At 43.8% G+C, this 16,837-nt stretch overlaps 1 protein-coding gene across 2 annotated transcripts in view; it reads right to left on the bottom strand.

Annotated features, from left to right (window-relative positions):
- Positions 1–1,578: 1,578 nt before the first annotated feature.
- Positions 1,579–16,837, bottom strand: part of Fank1 (fibronectin type III and ankyrin repeat domains 1) — a 101,485-nt gene continuing 86,226 nt past the window's right edge. The window contains exons 6-11 of one of the 2 annotated variants that reach the window (XM_051193205.1): positions 16,145–16,210; positions 6,861–7,026; positions 3,003–3,146; positions 2,108–2,185; positions 1,965–2,009; positions 1,579–1,824 (exon numbers count right to left, since the gene is read on the bottom strand). In XM_051193205.1, coding sequence (XP_051049162.1) covers positions 1,762–1,824; positions 1,965–2,009; positions 2,108–2,185; positions 3,003–3,146; positions 6,861–7,026; positions 16,145–16,210 — 562 coding nt within the window. In that variant the 3' untranslated portion in view covers positions 1,579–1,761. The remainder of the gene's footprint in view (positions 1,825–1,964; positions 2,010–2,107; positions 2,186–3,002; positions 3,147–6,860; positions 7,027–16,144; positions 16,211–16,837) is intronic. The other variant, XM_051193206.1, reaches the window with a different exon arrangement.

The raw sequence follows: 16,837 nt of genomic DNA, 5'->3' as shown, positions 1-16,837 counted from the left end.
ACTTAGGGGGAAAAAATAAGGTTGCCTTCTAATCATCAGGCAAAATAAATGGCAAATGCAGCCTTTGAGCATGCTGAACCAGCTGTCCACCAAAGCACAGTGCGAACACCTCAGGAGTGTAAGCATGGTTCAGTAGTAAGGCCAGACAGTTGACAATGTCACCAAGCTGATGCTGGCAAGGAAGGATGTGAGGTATACTTCTTCCTCATGGAGGAGGTGGTGAATGCCATCTGCATCAGACCCAAACAGGACTGAAAGGTGGGTGTCCATGCTGATCACAAAGCAGAAGATAAGCCCTTACACAAAAGGTAAAATGCCAATGCAACATCTACACACAGGATTATACACAGCCCACAAACCAATCTTCAGCTGAATGCTCTATGACATCTGCAGAGAACCCTTGAATAAGACCTAATGGGTTGGAACTACATGTGACAATCCCCGGGTCCCCCGGTGCAGTTTGTGATGGGCACCAGGAGGATGGGAAGAGAGACCTGGAGATGTAATTCATATTGCAGGTTATATTGAGGGGGAGGTAAGAAAATAAGGGAAGGAAAGAGAAAAGCGGTAAAGACACACAGAGACAGGACAGAAGAGAAGGAGGGAGACATTCTTCCCTTCAGGGGTAAAGAAAATGCACGTGGGCAGGGGTCTTTCTTTTAAAGAGCCAGGGTACATACACCTGCAGGTGGGTGAGAGGCGGGGCCAGGTTTGCCTGGATTACAACACCACTGACAGCTAGCTGCTCATATCTTTATTGTGTGGGTGTTCTGTGGTTCCCCTGGTGTTGAACCTTGGTTACCTTTTCATGGGTCCTCTCTATCTTAAAAAAGAAAAGAAAAGAAAAAGGCTACTCCTCTGAGGGCCTTTATATCTAGCTGCTTTACTCGACAGCCAAGTAAATCAGTTTGTCCCCGGGAACACAGAAAGCATGTGACCCTGCTAACTTTGCTGGTGTTTAAGGTTGGCCCAGCTAAAGCTTCCCACATTTCTCTCTTTGGGCTCCTAACCAATGGTCTTGGTGGTGGGTACACCACCACCTCTTTGCCTACACAAACTATATGATTTGCCTCACAAACCTTGTCTGTGCTCCAAACTAAATGTAATACACTACACTACTCGTTGGTGAGGCTGCACAGTTGCCTGTGGACTGGGTCCTTTGACCAAAGAGGTGTGTGCAAACACATGAAATGATGGACATGCCCTCCCAGCACTATCCCTCAAATAAATGCTGCTAACAGAACTACACCAATCTTCAGATATGTATTTTCTGAGCTCTGATGTGAGGCCAAGAGCCTAAGAGAAAACGCCTGGGTGCTTAGAGGCCCCGCTGCAGGAGGTGACAGCAGCCTGGACTGCAGTGGGGCGGGGTGGGAGAGACAATAAGAAACACATGAGAAGGAGAAGGCCAGTAGGCCTGGAGCATCTCGAGGACAGCTTGGGGGGGGGGGCGCACCCGAGTGCGCATTTGTGTAGGGCCAGCATATAAATATTTGGTTTCACATCTAACTGCAAACGCACAGGGCAAGAAAACATTCCTCTTCTATGGGCGCCCAGTGACGAGACCACATGTGCATCTGCTTAGGTAAAAAGATGTATTTCAATGTGGGAAGAGTTGCCTGTTACATAAAAGTCACTGTGAATCTTCAACTAAATAAATAAATGTCTTGGCCTCAGAGACCCGGCATGTCACATGTCCAGCCCAGCAGTCAGGGTTTGCTCTTTTGCTCCGGTCGGTCTCTCAGACGGGTGGTACTCCGGTCAGTGGACAGAGGACTTCCTTGGCAGCTTTTTTTTCCTTTCTTCTAGTAAGGAGAGTACATTCTAGAAAGAAAAAAAAACACACACACAGAGAGAGAGACACACACAACAAACAGGTAGATGTCCTTCAAGGTTTTGGCAGGTTCTGTGAGTCTCAAAGAACTACAGAAGTCAACTTTGATAGGCAGGAGAGAGGTCCTCACCTGTCTGTCAAAAACTCTGGCCATTTCTACGACACCTTTGCCAAACTGGAAAGAAGCAGAACTTAATTTGATTACAGATCAGAGTGTTTGATTCTCACACATTTCTTCTCTGAGGAAAAGAAAAATCTCCCAATAAACATTACCTCATTTTTCACACTTGCATCTGCCCCTTTTTCAAGAAGTAACTGAACTAGCTGTTCGTGATTATTTAAGACAGCAACCTAAAAACAGAAAATGTGGTATGAGCACTGCTCCCCTCCCGCCCTGATCCCCCCCACTCCGGCCCTGATCCCCCCCACTCCGGCCCTGATCCCCCCCACTCCGGCCCTGATCCCCCCACTCCGGCCCTGATCCCCCCACTCTGGCCCTGATCCCTCCCCCCCTCCCCCGCACTGATCCCCCCCCCCCCCCGCACTGATCTCCCCCCCCCCCCGCACTGATCCCTCCCCACCCACCCCTGCACTGATCCCCCTCCCCCGCACTGATCCCCTCTGGCACAAGTACACAAGTCCAGGTAGGAAAGGGCTGCTGGTCCACCTTATGAGGCAACCCTGGGCTAACCCACTGCCCACTGCAGCTCTGTTCTGGCCTGCATCCTGCTGACTGCTCAGCAGCAAAGGGGAATTGTTTCTTCCCTCTGTCCACACTGAAATGACACAGGACAGGGCAGCCCAGGGCAGAAAAGCAGCAAGTTCATTATTTAAACAAGTCTGTTTTGATCCCACAATGGCCCTGGGGATTGGGGTTGATAGTCCTTAGAGATATTTGGCAAGAGGGATGGACAAAATAGCATAATATGGGACACAGGAACAATGTCTACTCAGGGGCTCAAGTGGACCCCAGGATCCAGGAGTTTGAGGCCAACAGGGGCAACAAGGTAAGTCCCATTTCAAATATATAGAGACTATAGTGACCTTCCCCTGCTCCTTAACAGATAGGTAATACTATGTAACCAAACCCAGGGCTCAGTTACAAGTCGCTCAACTCTCGAGCCATGTCTAGTGGTAACAAAACCAGAGCCCAAGGAGAAGGGTATACCATGAGAGGTGTCTTTCCATCTTTGTCCTTCACATTCACATCGGCCCCGGCCTCAATGAGGAGAGAAGCTACTTTCTGGCTTCCCGTCACGGCAGAGACTCTCATGAGTGGCGTCCATCCGGAACCAGTGTCTACAACATCTACCTACGTTGACAAAGGGACAGCTGCCTCAGTCCAACCATTTCCCTGTGGCATCGATGGACAGACATACAGAGGGTGTGCACTTCCCCATGGTCCCCGGTTTCCTACACCTGGGGTGAGCTGCTGAATGCATGTCTATGTTCAGGAAGGAGACATGCTGAGTCTCGTGTGGGGTCTCCCTCTGCTGAGACAGCTCAAGGACTCCCTACTGCCATACTCAGACAGTCAGTCTAGAAGGGGCCCAACTACACCTCTCTCACTGGGCCCCTGTGCTTTCTTTACTTGTAGTTTTTAATCATTTTAAGATTCTAGCTTTACTTTCTATGTTTGGATGCTTTGCCTGCATGTATGTCTGTGTGCCATGTTCATGGGGCCATCAGAACCCCTGGAGCTGAGTTACAGTTGTGAGCCACCATGTAGGTGCTGGGAATCAAACTTGGGTCCTCTGGAAGAACAGCCAACTGCTCTTAAGCACTGAGCCATCTCTCCAGCCCCTAGCTCTACTTTTACTAATGTTTATTTTCTTTTTACTTTCTTTTTTAAAAAGTTATTGATTTATTATGTATACAGCTTTATGCCTGCATCCATGCCCAAGCCAGATGGGGTACCAATGTCATTATAGGTAGTTGTGAGCCACTATGTGGATACTGGGAATTGAACTCGAGACCTCTGGAAGAGCAGCCAATGCTCATGACCTCTGAACCAATTCTCCAGCCCCCTCCCCTTTTTTTTCTTTGTTAAATTGAGACAGGGTCTGTCTATATATACCAGCAGCCTCAAACTCACAGAAATCCATCTGCCTCTACCTCTCCACTACTGGGATTAAAGGCATGCGCTGGGTAGTATTTTGTCATTTGCTATACATTTTATACTGCTTTAAATCTTGCCTAGAATAAGACAAGACTGTAGGCCTTTGTACTTCACAAGGCTTACAACTCAGGCGGAGAGACCAGATCCATCACACTAACTGGGTGCATTCATGCCTAGTGCTATGTCCAAAACACGGTGTGCCCAGAAGGAAGATGATCACTGTCCATAACCCAATTTATAACCAACTGTTTGAATTCAGTCTTCCAAAAATGTCATGTGGAATAAAAAGAAATAGGTGTCACCTCTCCAAATTCTAGGCTATGCACAACCAAACCATGAAGAGTAAAGATAAAATGAGAGGGCATGGGAGTATGCACATGCACATACATACATACAGAGAGAGAGAGAGAGAGACAGACAGACACATACACACACACACACACAGAGAGAGAGAGAGAGAGAGAGAGAGAGAGAGAGAGAGAGAGAGAGAGAACTACAGAACAATTCCTCAAAGATGCAAAGATGATCCACCAGAAATGAGTAACCAACAATTGGCCAGTAGGAGACCCAGGAGACATCCAGTTGTTCAGATACATGAGCCTGGTGGATCTTCTCTATCCCATCGCTGTTCTTCCTCATATAAATAATCAACTTATGGGCAACAAGCTCTGCTGTGTTTGGATAACAATGAAACAACCACCTGCCTTGACAAGAGGCTTTAGAGTCTCCAAAGCACCTGCACATACAGCCTGTCTGGTCCTGGGGATGGGGTATGACTGCAGTTTAGAAATGATCAAACCTGCCTCAGAAATCCAGTACCTTTCCTCAGGTCACACAGCACATTAAATGCACAAATGTTTCCCCATTAAGGGAAATATGTTACCCTCAGCATAAAAGCTACACCTGAGAAGGGAATGGTAACTCTGCCTGACTCTCAGTCTTGCCCATGGTCCTCAGAAACACCAGGTGAGCAATCTCTCAACAACATGGAGGCTGGACTGCCTTCATCCATCTCTACTAGCCAACTGTACACATAGATGTCCCTGGGGGACCTGTTTATACAGGCTGTCCTCTGCAAAAATGGCTCCTGAGCTACAGAAGGTGGAATTTGACCCAAATGGCTAGGTTGTATACCTCAAGCCCAGAACACCCACACTTCAAACTTCTGGCATTTACGTGTTTATATCAGAGAACCTGACTGCCTGAGAATCAATCCCTTTCCTTTCTCAGGAGACGTCAGCTTTTCATCATTACAGACTCATAGTAAACTACATGGGGCACTGTAGCCACCACTGCCACATAGATCTCTCTCGCTGAGACCAGCCTGCTAAGACTTCTGACTTCTCACAAATGCCCCTCAGGCAGGATAAAGAAATAGGATATATGATAAGATGGAATTATCTTAATGACTGGGATTTTACCTTTTAGGTAAGTCGGTTCTTTGAGAGTAGTGGCAAGTAACAAGTGAGACCTGAGGCAGAAGCCCTGCTTTCCCTCACTCACACCTCAGAGATGAACTAGACACATCTACTAACATCTCTGGGAAATGAGACATTCCCAGACTTGAGGCTCCAAGCCATTCACTCAACTTCCCAGGATCACTACCTGCCAAGCGCACCCAACACCAACCTCTGGCCTCCACATGTACACATATGTACATATCCATACAAACATGTATATTCATCATACATCACATACATATATGCATACAGAGAGAGATAGCCCAAGAATAAAAACAACCTAACTTTGAAAGCTACTAGAAGCAACTAGACCTGTAGACATCTCTGCATCTCCAGCATGTAGCAGGTGCTCAGTAAGGCTTCAGTGACCAACTAAACAGACACCAGCAATGAATGGACAAAGCTGCAGCACAGATGCCACTGGGCCAGCACCGAGCTCCACCCACTTCCCTTGGCTTCTATGGTGAGATGAAGCCTGGCTGTCACCTCAGATCCCCAAGCATCTATCCTCCAAGGCCATTCACGCTCATGAGCCAGAGACTCTTCTTAGACTGTCCTCAGAGCAAGTGACCAAGGCCTGCCTGCCTCTTTAAGCCCCCAGAGGATGCTTTCAAGTTCTTACTAGTATTGTATGGGGTTTTGAATATAATTGGCCCTCATAATTTTATAGGGAATGGCATTATTGGGAAGTGTGGCTTTGTTAGAGAGGATATGGCCTTGTTGGAGGAAGTACATCACTGTAGGGGTGGGCTTTGAGGTTTCTTATGCTCAGAATACTGCCTAGTGAGTCAGTCAACTTCCTGTTTGCAGCAAGATGAAGGACTTTCAGCTACTCCAGCCCTACATCTCCCTGCATGCCACAATGCTCCCCATCATGAGGATAATGGACTGAACCTCTGAAACTGTAAGCAAGTCACACCAATTAAATGTTTTCCTTATAAGAACTTCTGTGTTCTAGATCCCAGTCTGACAGCTGAGGAACCAGCATAAGACCAAACCAGGCCCCCTGAATGTGGGTGTCAGTTAGGAGGCCTGGGCAATCTATGGGGCCTCTGGCAGTAGAACCAGTATTTATCCCTAGTGAATGAATGGACTTTGGGAGTCCATTCCCCATGGAGGGGTACTCTCTCAGCCTAGGTCATGAGGGAGGGACTAGGTCATGCCCCAAATGATGTGTGACAGTCTTTGATGATCCCCCATGGAAGGCCTCACCCTCCCTGGGGAATAGATTGGGGGGGAATAGGGGGTTTGGTTGGGGAGGGTATGGGAGGATGGGAAGGAGATGGATTGATATGTTAGATTGTTTATAATTTAAATAAAAATTTATATAAAAATAAATATGAACATAGTAAAAAAAAAAAAGTTGCTGTGTTCATGGTGTCTCTTCACAGTAATAAAAACCCTAACTGAGACAGTGTGGTTCACAAGGAAACAAGGGAGGCCATACCTCACAGCCATCCTTTATCATCCAGTCAATCACGGGGCAGTGGCCTCCATCTGCAGCCCAGTGCAGAGCCGTGCAGCCTCCAAGGTCTCTAGCATCCCAAGAAGCTCCGTGTCTTCGGAGGTACTTCACAACATCTAGGTGCCCGGCATAGCAAGCAAGCATGAGACTGCAACAGACAAAAAAGTGGACAATTTGCTATAGGTGCCACCACTGACCTTAGGGCCACATTTAGTTCACCAAGATTAAATCAAAAAGTTGTCAATTGAATTTAAAAAAATACAATACAAAAAAGAAAAAAACTGTTTGGCTGGAACAAAATATACGTTTTGATAGATAAAATGTAGTAAATCCATACAATGGAATGTCAGGTCAGCCACAAAAGGGAAATTAAGTCTACAGTAGGAAAAAACCTTAAAACAGTATAAACAATATACTATGCCAGGCATCAAAAATCATAGCATATGATCCATTTACATGTAACATCCTGGAGAACTGGATGAGGAAGACAACTACAGGCTTGGAGCTGCCTCACTTGGCTCAGAAGGGGAAATGCACTTGCTACATTTCTAGGGTCATGAGACTGGTCCACACAGTGGTGGTAGTGATGGGTGAACAATCATGTCAATGTATTTTAAAGCACTGAAGCAAGATGGCCCCAGCAGAGAAAGCTGAATGACCCAAGTTCAATCCCAGAGGCCACACTGTGAAATGAAAGGACAGACTCTTGCAAGCTGTTCTCCATGTGAGTACTATAGTACATGAGCACTAATGCATGCATGCATGTACATACACACACACACAAACACATACAGAACAAAAAGTATTTCAAAATGAATATTGGCTATGATTGAACATAAATTATAGGATGTTAAAATATCTATAAAACTCAGATTATATTCAAATAGAGCAGTGAAGGACCATGGGTCATACTGTTAGTGATCATTATGAAACCAGTTCCTCACCCTAAAACATGAAGTTCACCCACTCACTGTCACTCTCCTTTAGAGAGTAATGCTGGTCTTTTCCTGCTGCTGGAAGTTTCTTGCAAGAGACTGCCAACTCCTATGGAATTCTTTTGTGTGCCTCCTAATCAGATAACTGTGTGGGCAGAGAGCACTCCCAGATGCTGGATGTCAGTGGGGACAGCAGTCACATCATACAAATGTATCACCCTATATATTATTTTCTAGTTGCCATGAGGAAAATGTAACTTTACAGAGTTCTAGCTATCACTACTGCCACCAGGATCAAGCCTAGAACTGCAACCTATAAGGCTTCCTTCCCACAGTATAGGCACCCACAACTGCGACAGAAACAACACAAACTCTCAAGGTTCTTGCCGAAGATGTCATCCTGTGTTCAGCCAAACCTTTATAACTGTGGATATGAAAGTACCTTTGCTGGAAATACAGGGTTAGGTGAGCAAGCTAGATGCTACCCTTCTACTGGAAAGTGATACAGGCAAGCCCAGAACACAGCATGTGATGAGGTAGTCAACCTCAGATGTCAATTATGAAGAGAGACACAGAGAGAATAAATGGGAGAGAATACAGAAAGGGGATAGGATGAGTGGGGAGAGGATGGAGGGAGAGGAGTTGATAGAGAACAGGTCCTCAAAAAAACTAAAACCACAGAGGCAGAAGCAAAAGACACAACGTGGAAACATAGGCTGAATCATGATCTTGGCCAGCACCCACCACAAACAGTGACATTTGAAGGACAAGTGGAATACTGGGTATCAATGATACCGGGGAATTGATGAGAAATACCCCCAAGTGTGATATAATGGCAAGTGTACAGCAATAACCTTGCTTCCAGGAGTATACAATGAAGATGACTGTGAAGCATATTGGTAGAAGAGGGGTTTCTTCAAATCGGAACAAATGTCAGCACCTGCCAACCTGCTGTGAAACAATCTTTGTACATTGCAAATATGCATTGCTCTCACTGGTTAATAAAGACATAACTGGCCTATAGCTGGGCAGGAAGAGATTGGGTGGCAGAGCCAGACTAGGAGGACACTGAGAAGAAGAAAGGTAGAGTCAGAAGAGACACCATGAGACTCACAGCAAGCGGGACGGGAAGTGTGGACATGAGATAAATAAATGAGCCTTGGGGAAGCAAGTAGATGAATAGAAATGGGTTGATTCAAGTTTTAAGTGCCAGCTAAAATACACAAGCCAAAGCTATTGGCCGAGCATGTATATCTAATATTATTAAGTCCCTGTGTGGTTATTTGAGGAGCAGCTGGTAGGACAGAGCTGATTGCTGGACTAGACAGAAAAGTCCACCTATGCCAAGCCTCGGTGGAACATGAATGGGTGTTTTCTGTGTTATTCTTCCATTTTGTTTTTAATGTTTGAAAATGATCTAACTAAATAGTTGGAAAATAAAATGGAACATCATCTCAGTAGTAAAAGGTAGTCCCTAGATGGCCACACAATGCTATTGGGACTATTCCAATCCTTGATCATCCTAAGAAAGATGCCCTAACTGGAAAATCCCAATTGCATTTCTGGCCATTCCCTGGGTGTAGAAGTCCTAGAATGGAACCAGTGTGTGAGTGGCCACTGCCTTTGTGAACTTTGTATTACATAACTTCATTGTCCTCTCCTTCCCCTCCCACTTCCTGCCAGCCCCCTCCTCTCCAGTCTTTCTACTTTTACACTGTGTGCACATGCATGTATGTGCAAGTGTGAATCATTTACCTGTATATATGTACATGTGTGTGTGCACATATGGATCTCAGATTGTGTGTTTGTCTATATAGATTGATTGATTGATAGATCTCAGACTCTGTGTCTAAATCATTTGTGTATATGTGGAGCTCAGATTGTGAATGTATGTGTTTCCTCACATAAAGTGGGAGGAAAAGGATGCTCAAATTTTTGCCTATCCAAGGCAGACATTCCACCACTGAGCTGGAGCCCAGCCCTCAGGACTTAGCCCACATATATTCCCAAACAGTGTGCATCATGACATGCTCTAGCAACTCCATCTGGAAATGTCCATTTTACTCCACCTTATTTGGTAATTTCTCCTCTTTTTTAGGTATTATTTTATACTTAAAATGTAATATATAATTAAATATAGATTATAAATAGTCACCTATAATAGTTAAAACGTATAGTTAGGTATAGTTATGTTAGGTTTTCTAGATATATAAAGATTAGGCATTCTTTAAAAACCTTCCAAAGACCTACAGAATATGGCATTTAAAATGGGATTATTAGTGTTTTTCATGACAATGAGACACAATTGCTTCTGGCAACACCAATTATATCAGAGAGGAAGATGGGCATCAAAGAAACTCAATATGGAGTTTGCTTTCAATATGGCGAGACTGGCCATTTGGGCAAGAAACTGTTCTTACCTGGACTGATTGACTGTATGCTATACAAACTGGACATGCAGGACCCACAGGAAAGAGACTTCTGAACTTGCCAAAACAAGATGGGACATTCCTGCAGGGTTCCTGCTTCATTGAAGAGTCTGCCAGACATTCTGCAGGACTCAGAGAAAAATGACTTGACAAACTGCCAATACAGGTAGGCAGTTTAAAATTCCCTGCTTCACTGAGAAGTCTGCCAGACACACTATGGCCTATGGGCCAAAGATGGATGTTCTAATGTTACAGAGGAACTTTGGGTGACTGACCAGGCAGAGAGATGTCTCTGTCAATTCTAGAGTTTATTTATTATCCTTCTGAGGTCTTTGATATAGGTGAAGGCAGATAGTTATGGTTATGGTTTTCCTTCGTTATGATAAAAGGTAAGTTTCATATAAAAATTTAGACTCAGAAAGATCAAATAGAGTATTTTCTTTAAATTTTGCCAGATGTTAATGGACTAAATATTGTTAACTATAGTTCTTACTTGATAACTGTTTTGTTATATATAATTTTACTATGTTAAAGTTAAACCCCTTCTTTTTATTTAAGCAGAAAAGAGAAGATGATGGGGGATGTTCTTCTGTATACATGTTTCTCTTATTGGTTGACAAATAAAACACTGATAGGCCAGTAGCCAGGCAGGAAGCATAGGCAAGGCTACTGGACCAGTAGAAGGTTGGGGAGAGGAAGGCAAACAGGAGCCACCAGTGAATGATGCCACATAGAGGCAGAAGGAGTAACATGCCAGGACATTACCAGTAAGCCAAGTGCATGTGGAAATACTTAGATTAATAGAAATGAGTTAATAATTAAGAGAGAACTAGTCAGTAAGAAACGGTAGCCATCAGCCAAACAGTTTGTAAATTAATGTATGTCTTTATGTGTTTATTTGGGGCTAATATACTGTGGGACAAGGCAGTACAGAGACTTTTGTCTACACCCATTTGCCAGTATTAATCACCAAATGTATAGAAGGTACTCTGTGCAGTGAGACTAACTGCATGCAGTGCATGTGATTACTTAACACCATGTGCAGCCTCTTGCACACTGTTTCTGTGTGTGATCCACTCTTTGACATACCAGGCAGAGTGAGTTGTTCCCAGCTGTGGATGTGCATTGGCATGCTCTGCTCCCTGCACATCCCCCAGCGTTTGCTCAGACAACTCCTAACTTGGCATCTTCTCCTTGGTTACTTCCTTCCCACTTTTCTGAATAGCCCATTTCTAGTACCCTCTCCATTGGTCTGTAGAGCCTCCACCATCATATAGTAAGTTAAATCTATCCTATTTATCTTCTTCCAATCTTTTATGCCAGGCCCCAGGCCCACCTTTCTAATTAGTTTAACTCTTAAGACATTTTAATAACTGTTCCCATAGTCTCTGACAAAGTTTTAGTGTCTATTACCATCTATTTGTTCTCTCAGATAAATTGCAATCATTTTGACGGGTTCCCAAGAATAATTCCATTTGAAGCTATATTCAATCTATATGCTAATTTGAGAAAAATAGAAAATGGTCTTGCCATCCTGAAGTGTAGCATATATCTCAGTTTTTCAAATCTTTGGATCTCTCAGTATAGCTCTGTAGCTGTATATTTTCATCAGGCTTCTAGCTTTTGAGGATTTATTCTACTGTGTTTAGATATAAATAAGTTAGCACCGTTTTCCTTTAAACAAAGTCTTATTATATATCCCTGAATGGCCTAGAACTCAGAGATCCTACTGCTTCTGTCCCCCAAGTGCTGAGATTAAAGGCATATGCCACCATACCTGGCATTCAGATTTTTTTTTTTTTTACTTTATCTTATTAACTGCCATTTCAGGAAATCTCCTTATTAAGTTTCAAGTCTTTGACAGTTGTCTCTCGAATTATGCAGGCCAGGAAGAATCACACCTCTTACCCCTATATCTACCAAAGTATTATGGAATCATGGAATAGGATATGTCTCATTCTCTGAGTGTCAGACCCTATTTCACACATGCCCATATATTAACCCATTCATTGCCTCTGGCTTATATAAGGGTGCTATCCAGGACATGCTGTGTCCTTGAAGGACTGGGTTTGACACCATGCTGTCTGTGCTCCTCACTTCACACCCACCCCAGCTCTATGCAAATTCAAGAGGACTCACCAATGCTAAGAAATGATATTGGAGACCTGAAGTGTTTTATAAAAATAAAAAGTAAACAAACAAACCATTTTGTATGGTGATAGACAGGACTGTATATACCTGTCATCTCAACTCCTCCAGAGGCAAGGAGGAATTTGAGTTCCAGACCAGTGTGTGCGTTTGAAAGAAAATGCCCCCCAAAGGGAGTGGCACTATTTGGACGTGTAGCCTAATTGGAGGAAGTGCGTCACTGTGGGGGCGGGCTTTAAAGTCTTTTTTGCTCAAGCTTCCCTCAGTGTGACAGTCTACTTCCTGTAGCCTGAGTCAAGATAAAGCACTCTCAGCTCCAGCACCACACGTCTGCCTGCACACTGCCATGCTCCCCATCATAACAGATTGAACCTCTGAAACTGTAAACAAGCCACCCCAATTAAGTGTTTTCTTTATTAGAATTGGTCATGGTGTGTCTTCACAGCAACAGAAACCCAAACTAAGACAGAGACCAACTCACCCACCATCTCAAAAAACGAAACAAAAACAAATAATAAATGTTGACACTTCCTGCTACTTCTGTGCCAGGCACTCTCCAAATGTTTGTGGTGTATATGTCCACACAGGATTTCTGCACTAGCACTCTCCTGCCTTACTTTCTTGGGATGGGATCTTTCACTGACCCTAGAGCTAGGCTAAGCAGCCGATAATCCCCAGCAATCTCCCAGCCTCCTCATGCCCCAGCCACAGTACTGGGATTAAAGATGCACACACCCATGTTGGCATTTTACATGGGTGCTAGGAATTAAGGTCTTTATTCACTGAGCCATCTGTCTGGCCATCAAAAAAAAAAAAAAAAAAAAACTTTTCAATGATGCATTGTCATAGTTAGGGTTTCTATTGCTGCAACAAAACACCATGATTAAAAAGCAAGAAGGGAAGGAAAGAGTTAACTTGGCTTATACTTCTGAACTTCTGCATTGTAGTCCATCACTGAGTTCCTGTTCTGGCTTCCTTCAAACAGGGCAGAAACTAGGAGGCTGGAGCTGGCATAGAGGCCATGAAGGGGTGCTGCTTATTGGCTTGCTCCATATGACCTACCCAGCCTACTTTCTTATAAGACCCAAGACCACCAGCCCACAGATAGCCCGGCCCCCCCATATCAACTACTCATTACGAAAATGCCCTATAGGCTTGCCTGCAACCTTATCTTATGGAGGCATTTTCTTAACTGAGGTTCCCTCTTCTCAGATGACTTAGCTTGTGTCAAGTTGACATAAAGATGTCCGGTGCATGTATATTCATCGTACCTAGTGTTGGGTTTCATAAGGACAGTTTCTCTCAAGTAGACCACATACTCCAACACATACCCTCCACTCTCCTCACTCTCCTTCAGGCTAGTCTCCTATTTGCCCCGCCTTGTCCCACTTCTGCTTTCATGTAAGTCATACATTATATGTATTATGTAAGTCCCAGAATCCACAAATAAGAGAAAACATGCAACATTTGTGAGAACCTCACTTATCTCAATCTGATGAAGCCTGGCTGCATCCATTTCCCAGAAGGCATCACTTTGTTGTGCTTTCAGGATGAATAAAACTCCACTGTGAGTGAACACATTTCTCCATACATCCCTCTGCTGACAGACACCTCAGCTGATTCTAACAAGATGCCAGTTTGCGCCCAAGGTCTCCTTTCACCTTGAGTCTACTAAGGAAGGGTGTTATCTTAGAAACCTTATAATAGGAATTTCCTTACCTTCCTAAATACCTTTCTGACTGGGAGGAAGTGGGTTGTAAATATAACTACAAACATGCAAAGGACCTGCAGCCATTTTTTTTCAGTAGTGGGGTTGAACCCAGGAATTTGCACATCTAGGCAAACAGTGAGCTGCATCCCAGCCCTTCTCATATGTTATCAATAATGCTGGTGTTCTCTGCAGCTTCCAGCTTGCTCTAGCTGTGGGAAGTCCAAGCTTAGTTCTGACACATGCAAATCTGAAGCAAAAGCCTCTACGGAGTGAGCACTTGAACATATTTTCTCATGTTTTACATGGATACTGTTGATTTTCAATTTCCTGCTTCTTGAGTTGATGTGGGTGGCTTTGAGTTTCTCTAAAAAGTATACATTTCAATACAATTACCAAAATCTATTAGGGCACAAAGCATCATCTTCTTTTCATTTTCAAACACCCCATAACCATTATTTCTCTTCTGTGTGTCCAATTTCATTTCTTATTTTTTTTTATACAAGACATTGGTTTATCATGAAGATTTTTGTAAAGAGGTGTCCCAAACATTTTTGCAATATGAAAATATTCCCATTAACCCCTTTCTAGTTCTTTTTCGATTCTTACCTGTTTTCTACCTTCATTAAAATGTTTCCTTTGTAAATTGGCATTATTCTTTTCAAAATCTTCAGTCAATTGATGGCTTAGTTCCACATTGGTTTGAGAATCTCTTCGAAAAATAATTTTAAAATTGGTGTCTAAATGTTATCTGCCATTGAACTAGAATGGAATAGACTGGCTTTCTGTATTTGGAAACCACATTTGGGGTTGTGGAAATTGCTAGATGGGTAAAGTGTTTGCACTCAGGTAAAAAGCCTGGCATGACAGCATGCACCTGTAACTCATAACTGATGGTGGAAGTGGAGACAGGAAGCTCCCTGTAACTTGCAAACCAGCCAGTCCAGCAAGCATCTGATGAGAGAACTTGCCTCAAAAAGCAAGGTGGATGTCTCCCATTTATAACAACTCAAGTTACCTCAGGCCCCCACATACTTTTACATCCACATCCAAACAAATGTGCACCCAAACACATGTGCACTGACACACACACATATGTACACACACACACAAATACACATACACATGTACACACAAAATAGGGCACATGATCAGAATGTATGAATGTAGTGTCCAAGCCTTCGGCCTGTGTACACCATATACCCTGTGAGCATCCTGAAGAAAGTTGGTGTGTTTGTCTCCCTGTCTGACCCAAGCACTAAAGCATGGTGCCTGGCATATAGTCATCAAGTAAATTCAGAGTGTGCTGGAATAGTTTAATCTAACTGCTACAACAGCTGGGACTGAAGTATTTCAAAATGTTCCTTCATCTGTCCTTGAGTATCAAGCTCTCCCTGTAAGACAAGAGGTTCTCACCTGTGGGTTGTGACCCCATTAGGGGTCAAATGACCATTTCATAGGGGTTAAAGGTCAGACATCCTGCATATCACATAGTTACATTATGATTCATAACAGTAGCAAAATTACAGTTATGGAGTATCAAAGAAGTCATTTTATGGTTGGGGGTCACCACAGCATGAGGAACTGTATTAAAGGGTCATTGCCATCAGGAAGGTTGAGAACCACTGTTATAACTCCCCTCCCCCAACTGGTGTGAAGGGAACCACAGCAATGTTTTGCACTGTTATCTCTGGTACTGACTTTGGCTGCTTCTTTGCAAACACCTGCACTTCTTGGGCAGCAAAGGAAGGCTGGACTGTAACAAGAGTCACCAACAAAGGATCCATGTGCCTGGCCAGAGCTGGTGGTACTGTTTCTATAGCTATGGGTTACTGAGCTGGAGAAGGTTGGACAGGTTGTACCTGATGAATGAAACTACGGATGAACAAGCCAGCTTTGGTCATCCCCCCTCCCCAGTAGGGCCCACTCACCTCTCAGGACTTTCACAATAACCTGGACAAACCATGTAAGACAGGGGAAAAAAGTATAGTCTAATAACGCAGCAGCAACCATGGCAGTGCTCAGCAGACCCCCCACACCTCCTACCTGTCCTTGCCACTTCCGTTCTTCAGATTCACATCTGTGCCGTTGGAAACTAGGATCTTCACAAGCCTGAAGGGGATGAAGTTGACAGTAGTGAGAGAAATGGCTTTGGTGACTTGAAGCCCATGGTAACCCATTGGAATTTAATAATCTTGACATTCAAGGCATCCTTACCACACCTTCTCTACCATTCTGAAGACAGGAAGTTCTGTTAAGCTGGAAAACCATTGATCCCCACTAAAAAACAGGGTCCCAGCCTTCCATGAATCCTGCCCATATAGCACAAACAGTTCACGTCATTTTAATGAGCATTTTTAATATGGGATCCAACAGAAACACTTAGTGAGAACACATTTCAAGTGTTGCTCAAAATGGCATTGTTGCAATTAAAAGATAAATATGATTGAAAGATAAGATGTTAGCACTTACAACTAGCCCTGTGGGGCAGATAATGGCAACCTCAAGGGGAAGTCAAGCACGTTCCCAAAACGCCCTCACTTACCCTTGTTTAAAGAAATTCAAATTCCAATCTTGACTGTTCCTGAGATGTATTACCACACATGGTATGAGACTAAATACAAATTAGTTTGTTTGCGTGCTGCCTAACCCAACACAACCATCCAAATGGAAGCCATTTCTAGAGACAGTTTGGGGAAGGGAAAAGAAGCTGTCATCCCATGCTGGCTACAACCTATG

The sequence above is a fragment of the Phodopus roborovskii genome, unplaced genomic scaffold (assembly GCF_943737965.1).
Source record: "Phodopus roborovskii unplaced genomic scaffold, PHOROB, whole genome shotgun sequence".
In the NCBI taxonomy this organism is placed as follows: domain Eukaryota; kingdom Metazoa; phylum Chordata; class Mammalia; order Rodentia; family Cricetidae; genus Phodopus; species Phodopus roborovskii.
The sequence above is the reverse complement of the archived record's forward strand: the minus strand, read 5'-3'. Positions and strand labels throughout refer to the sequence as shown.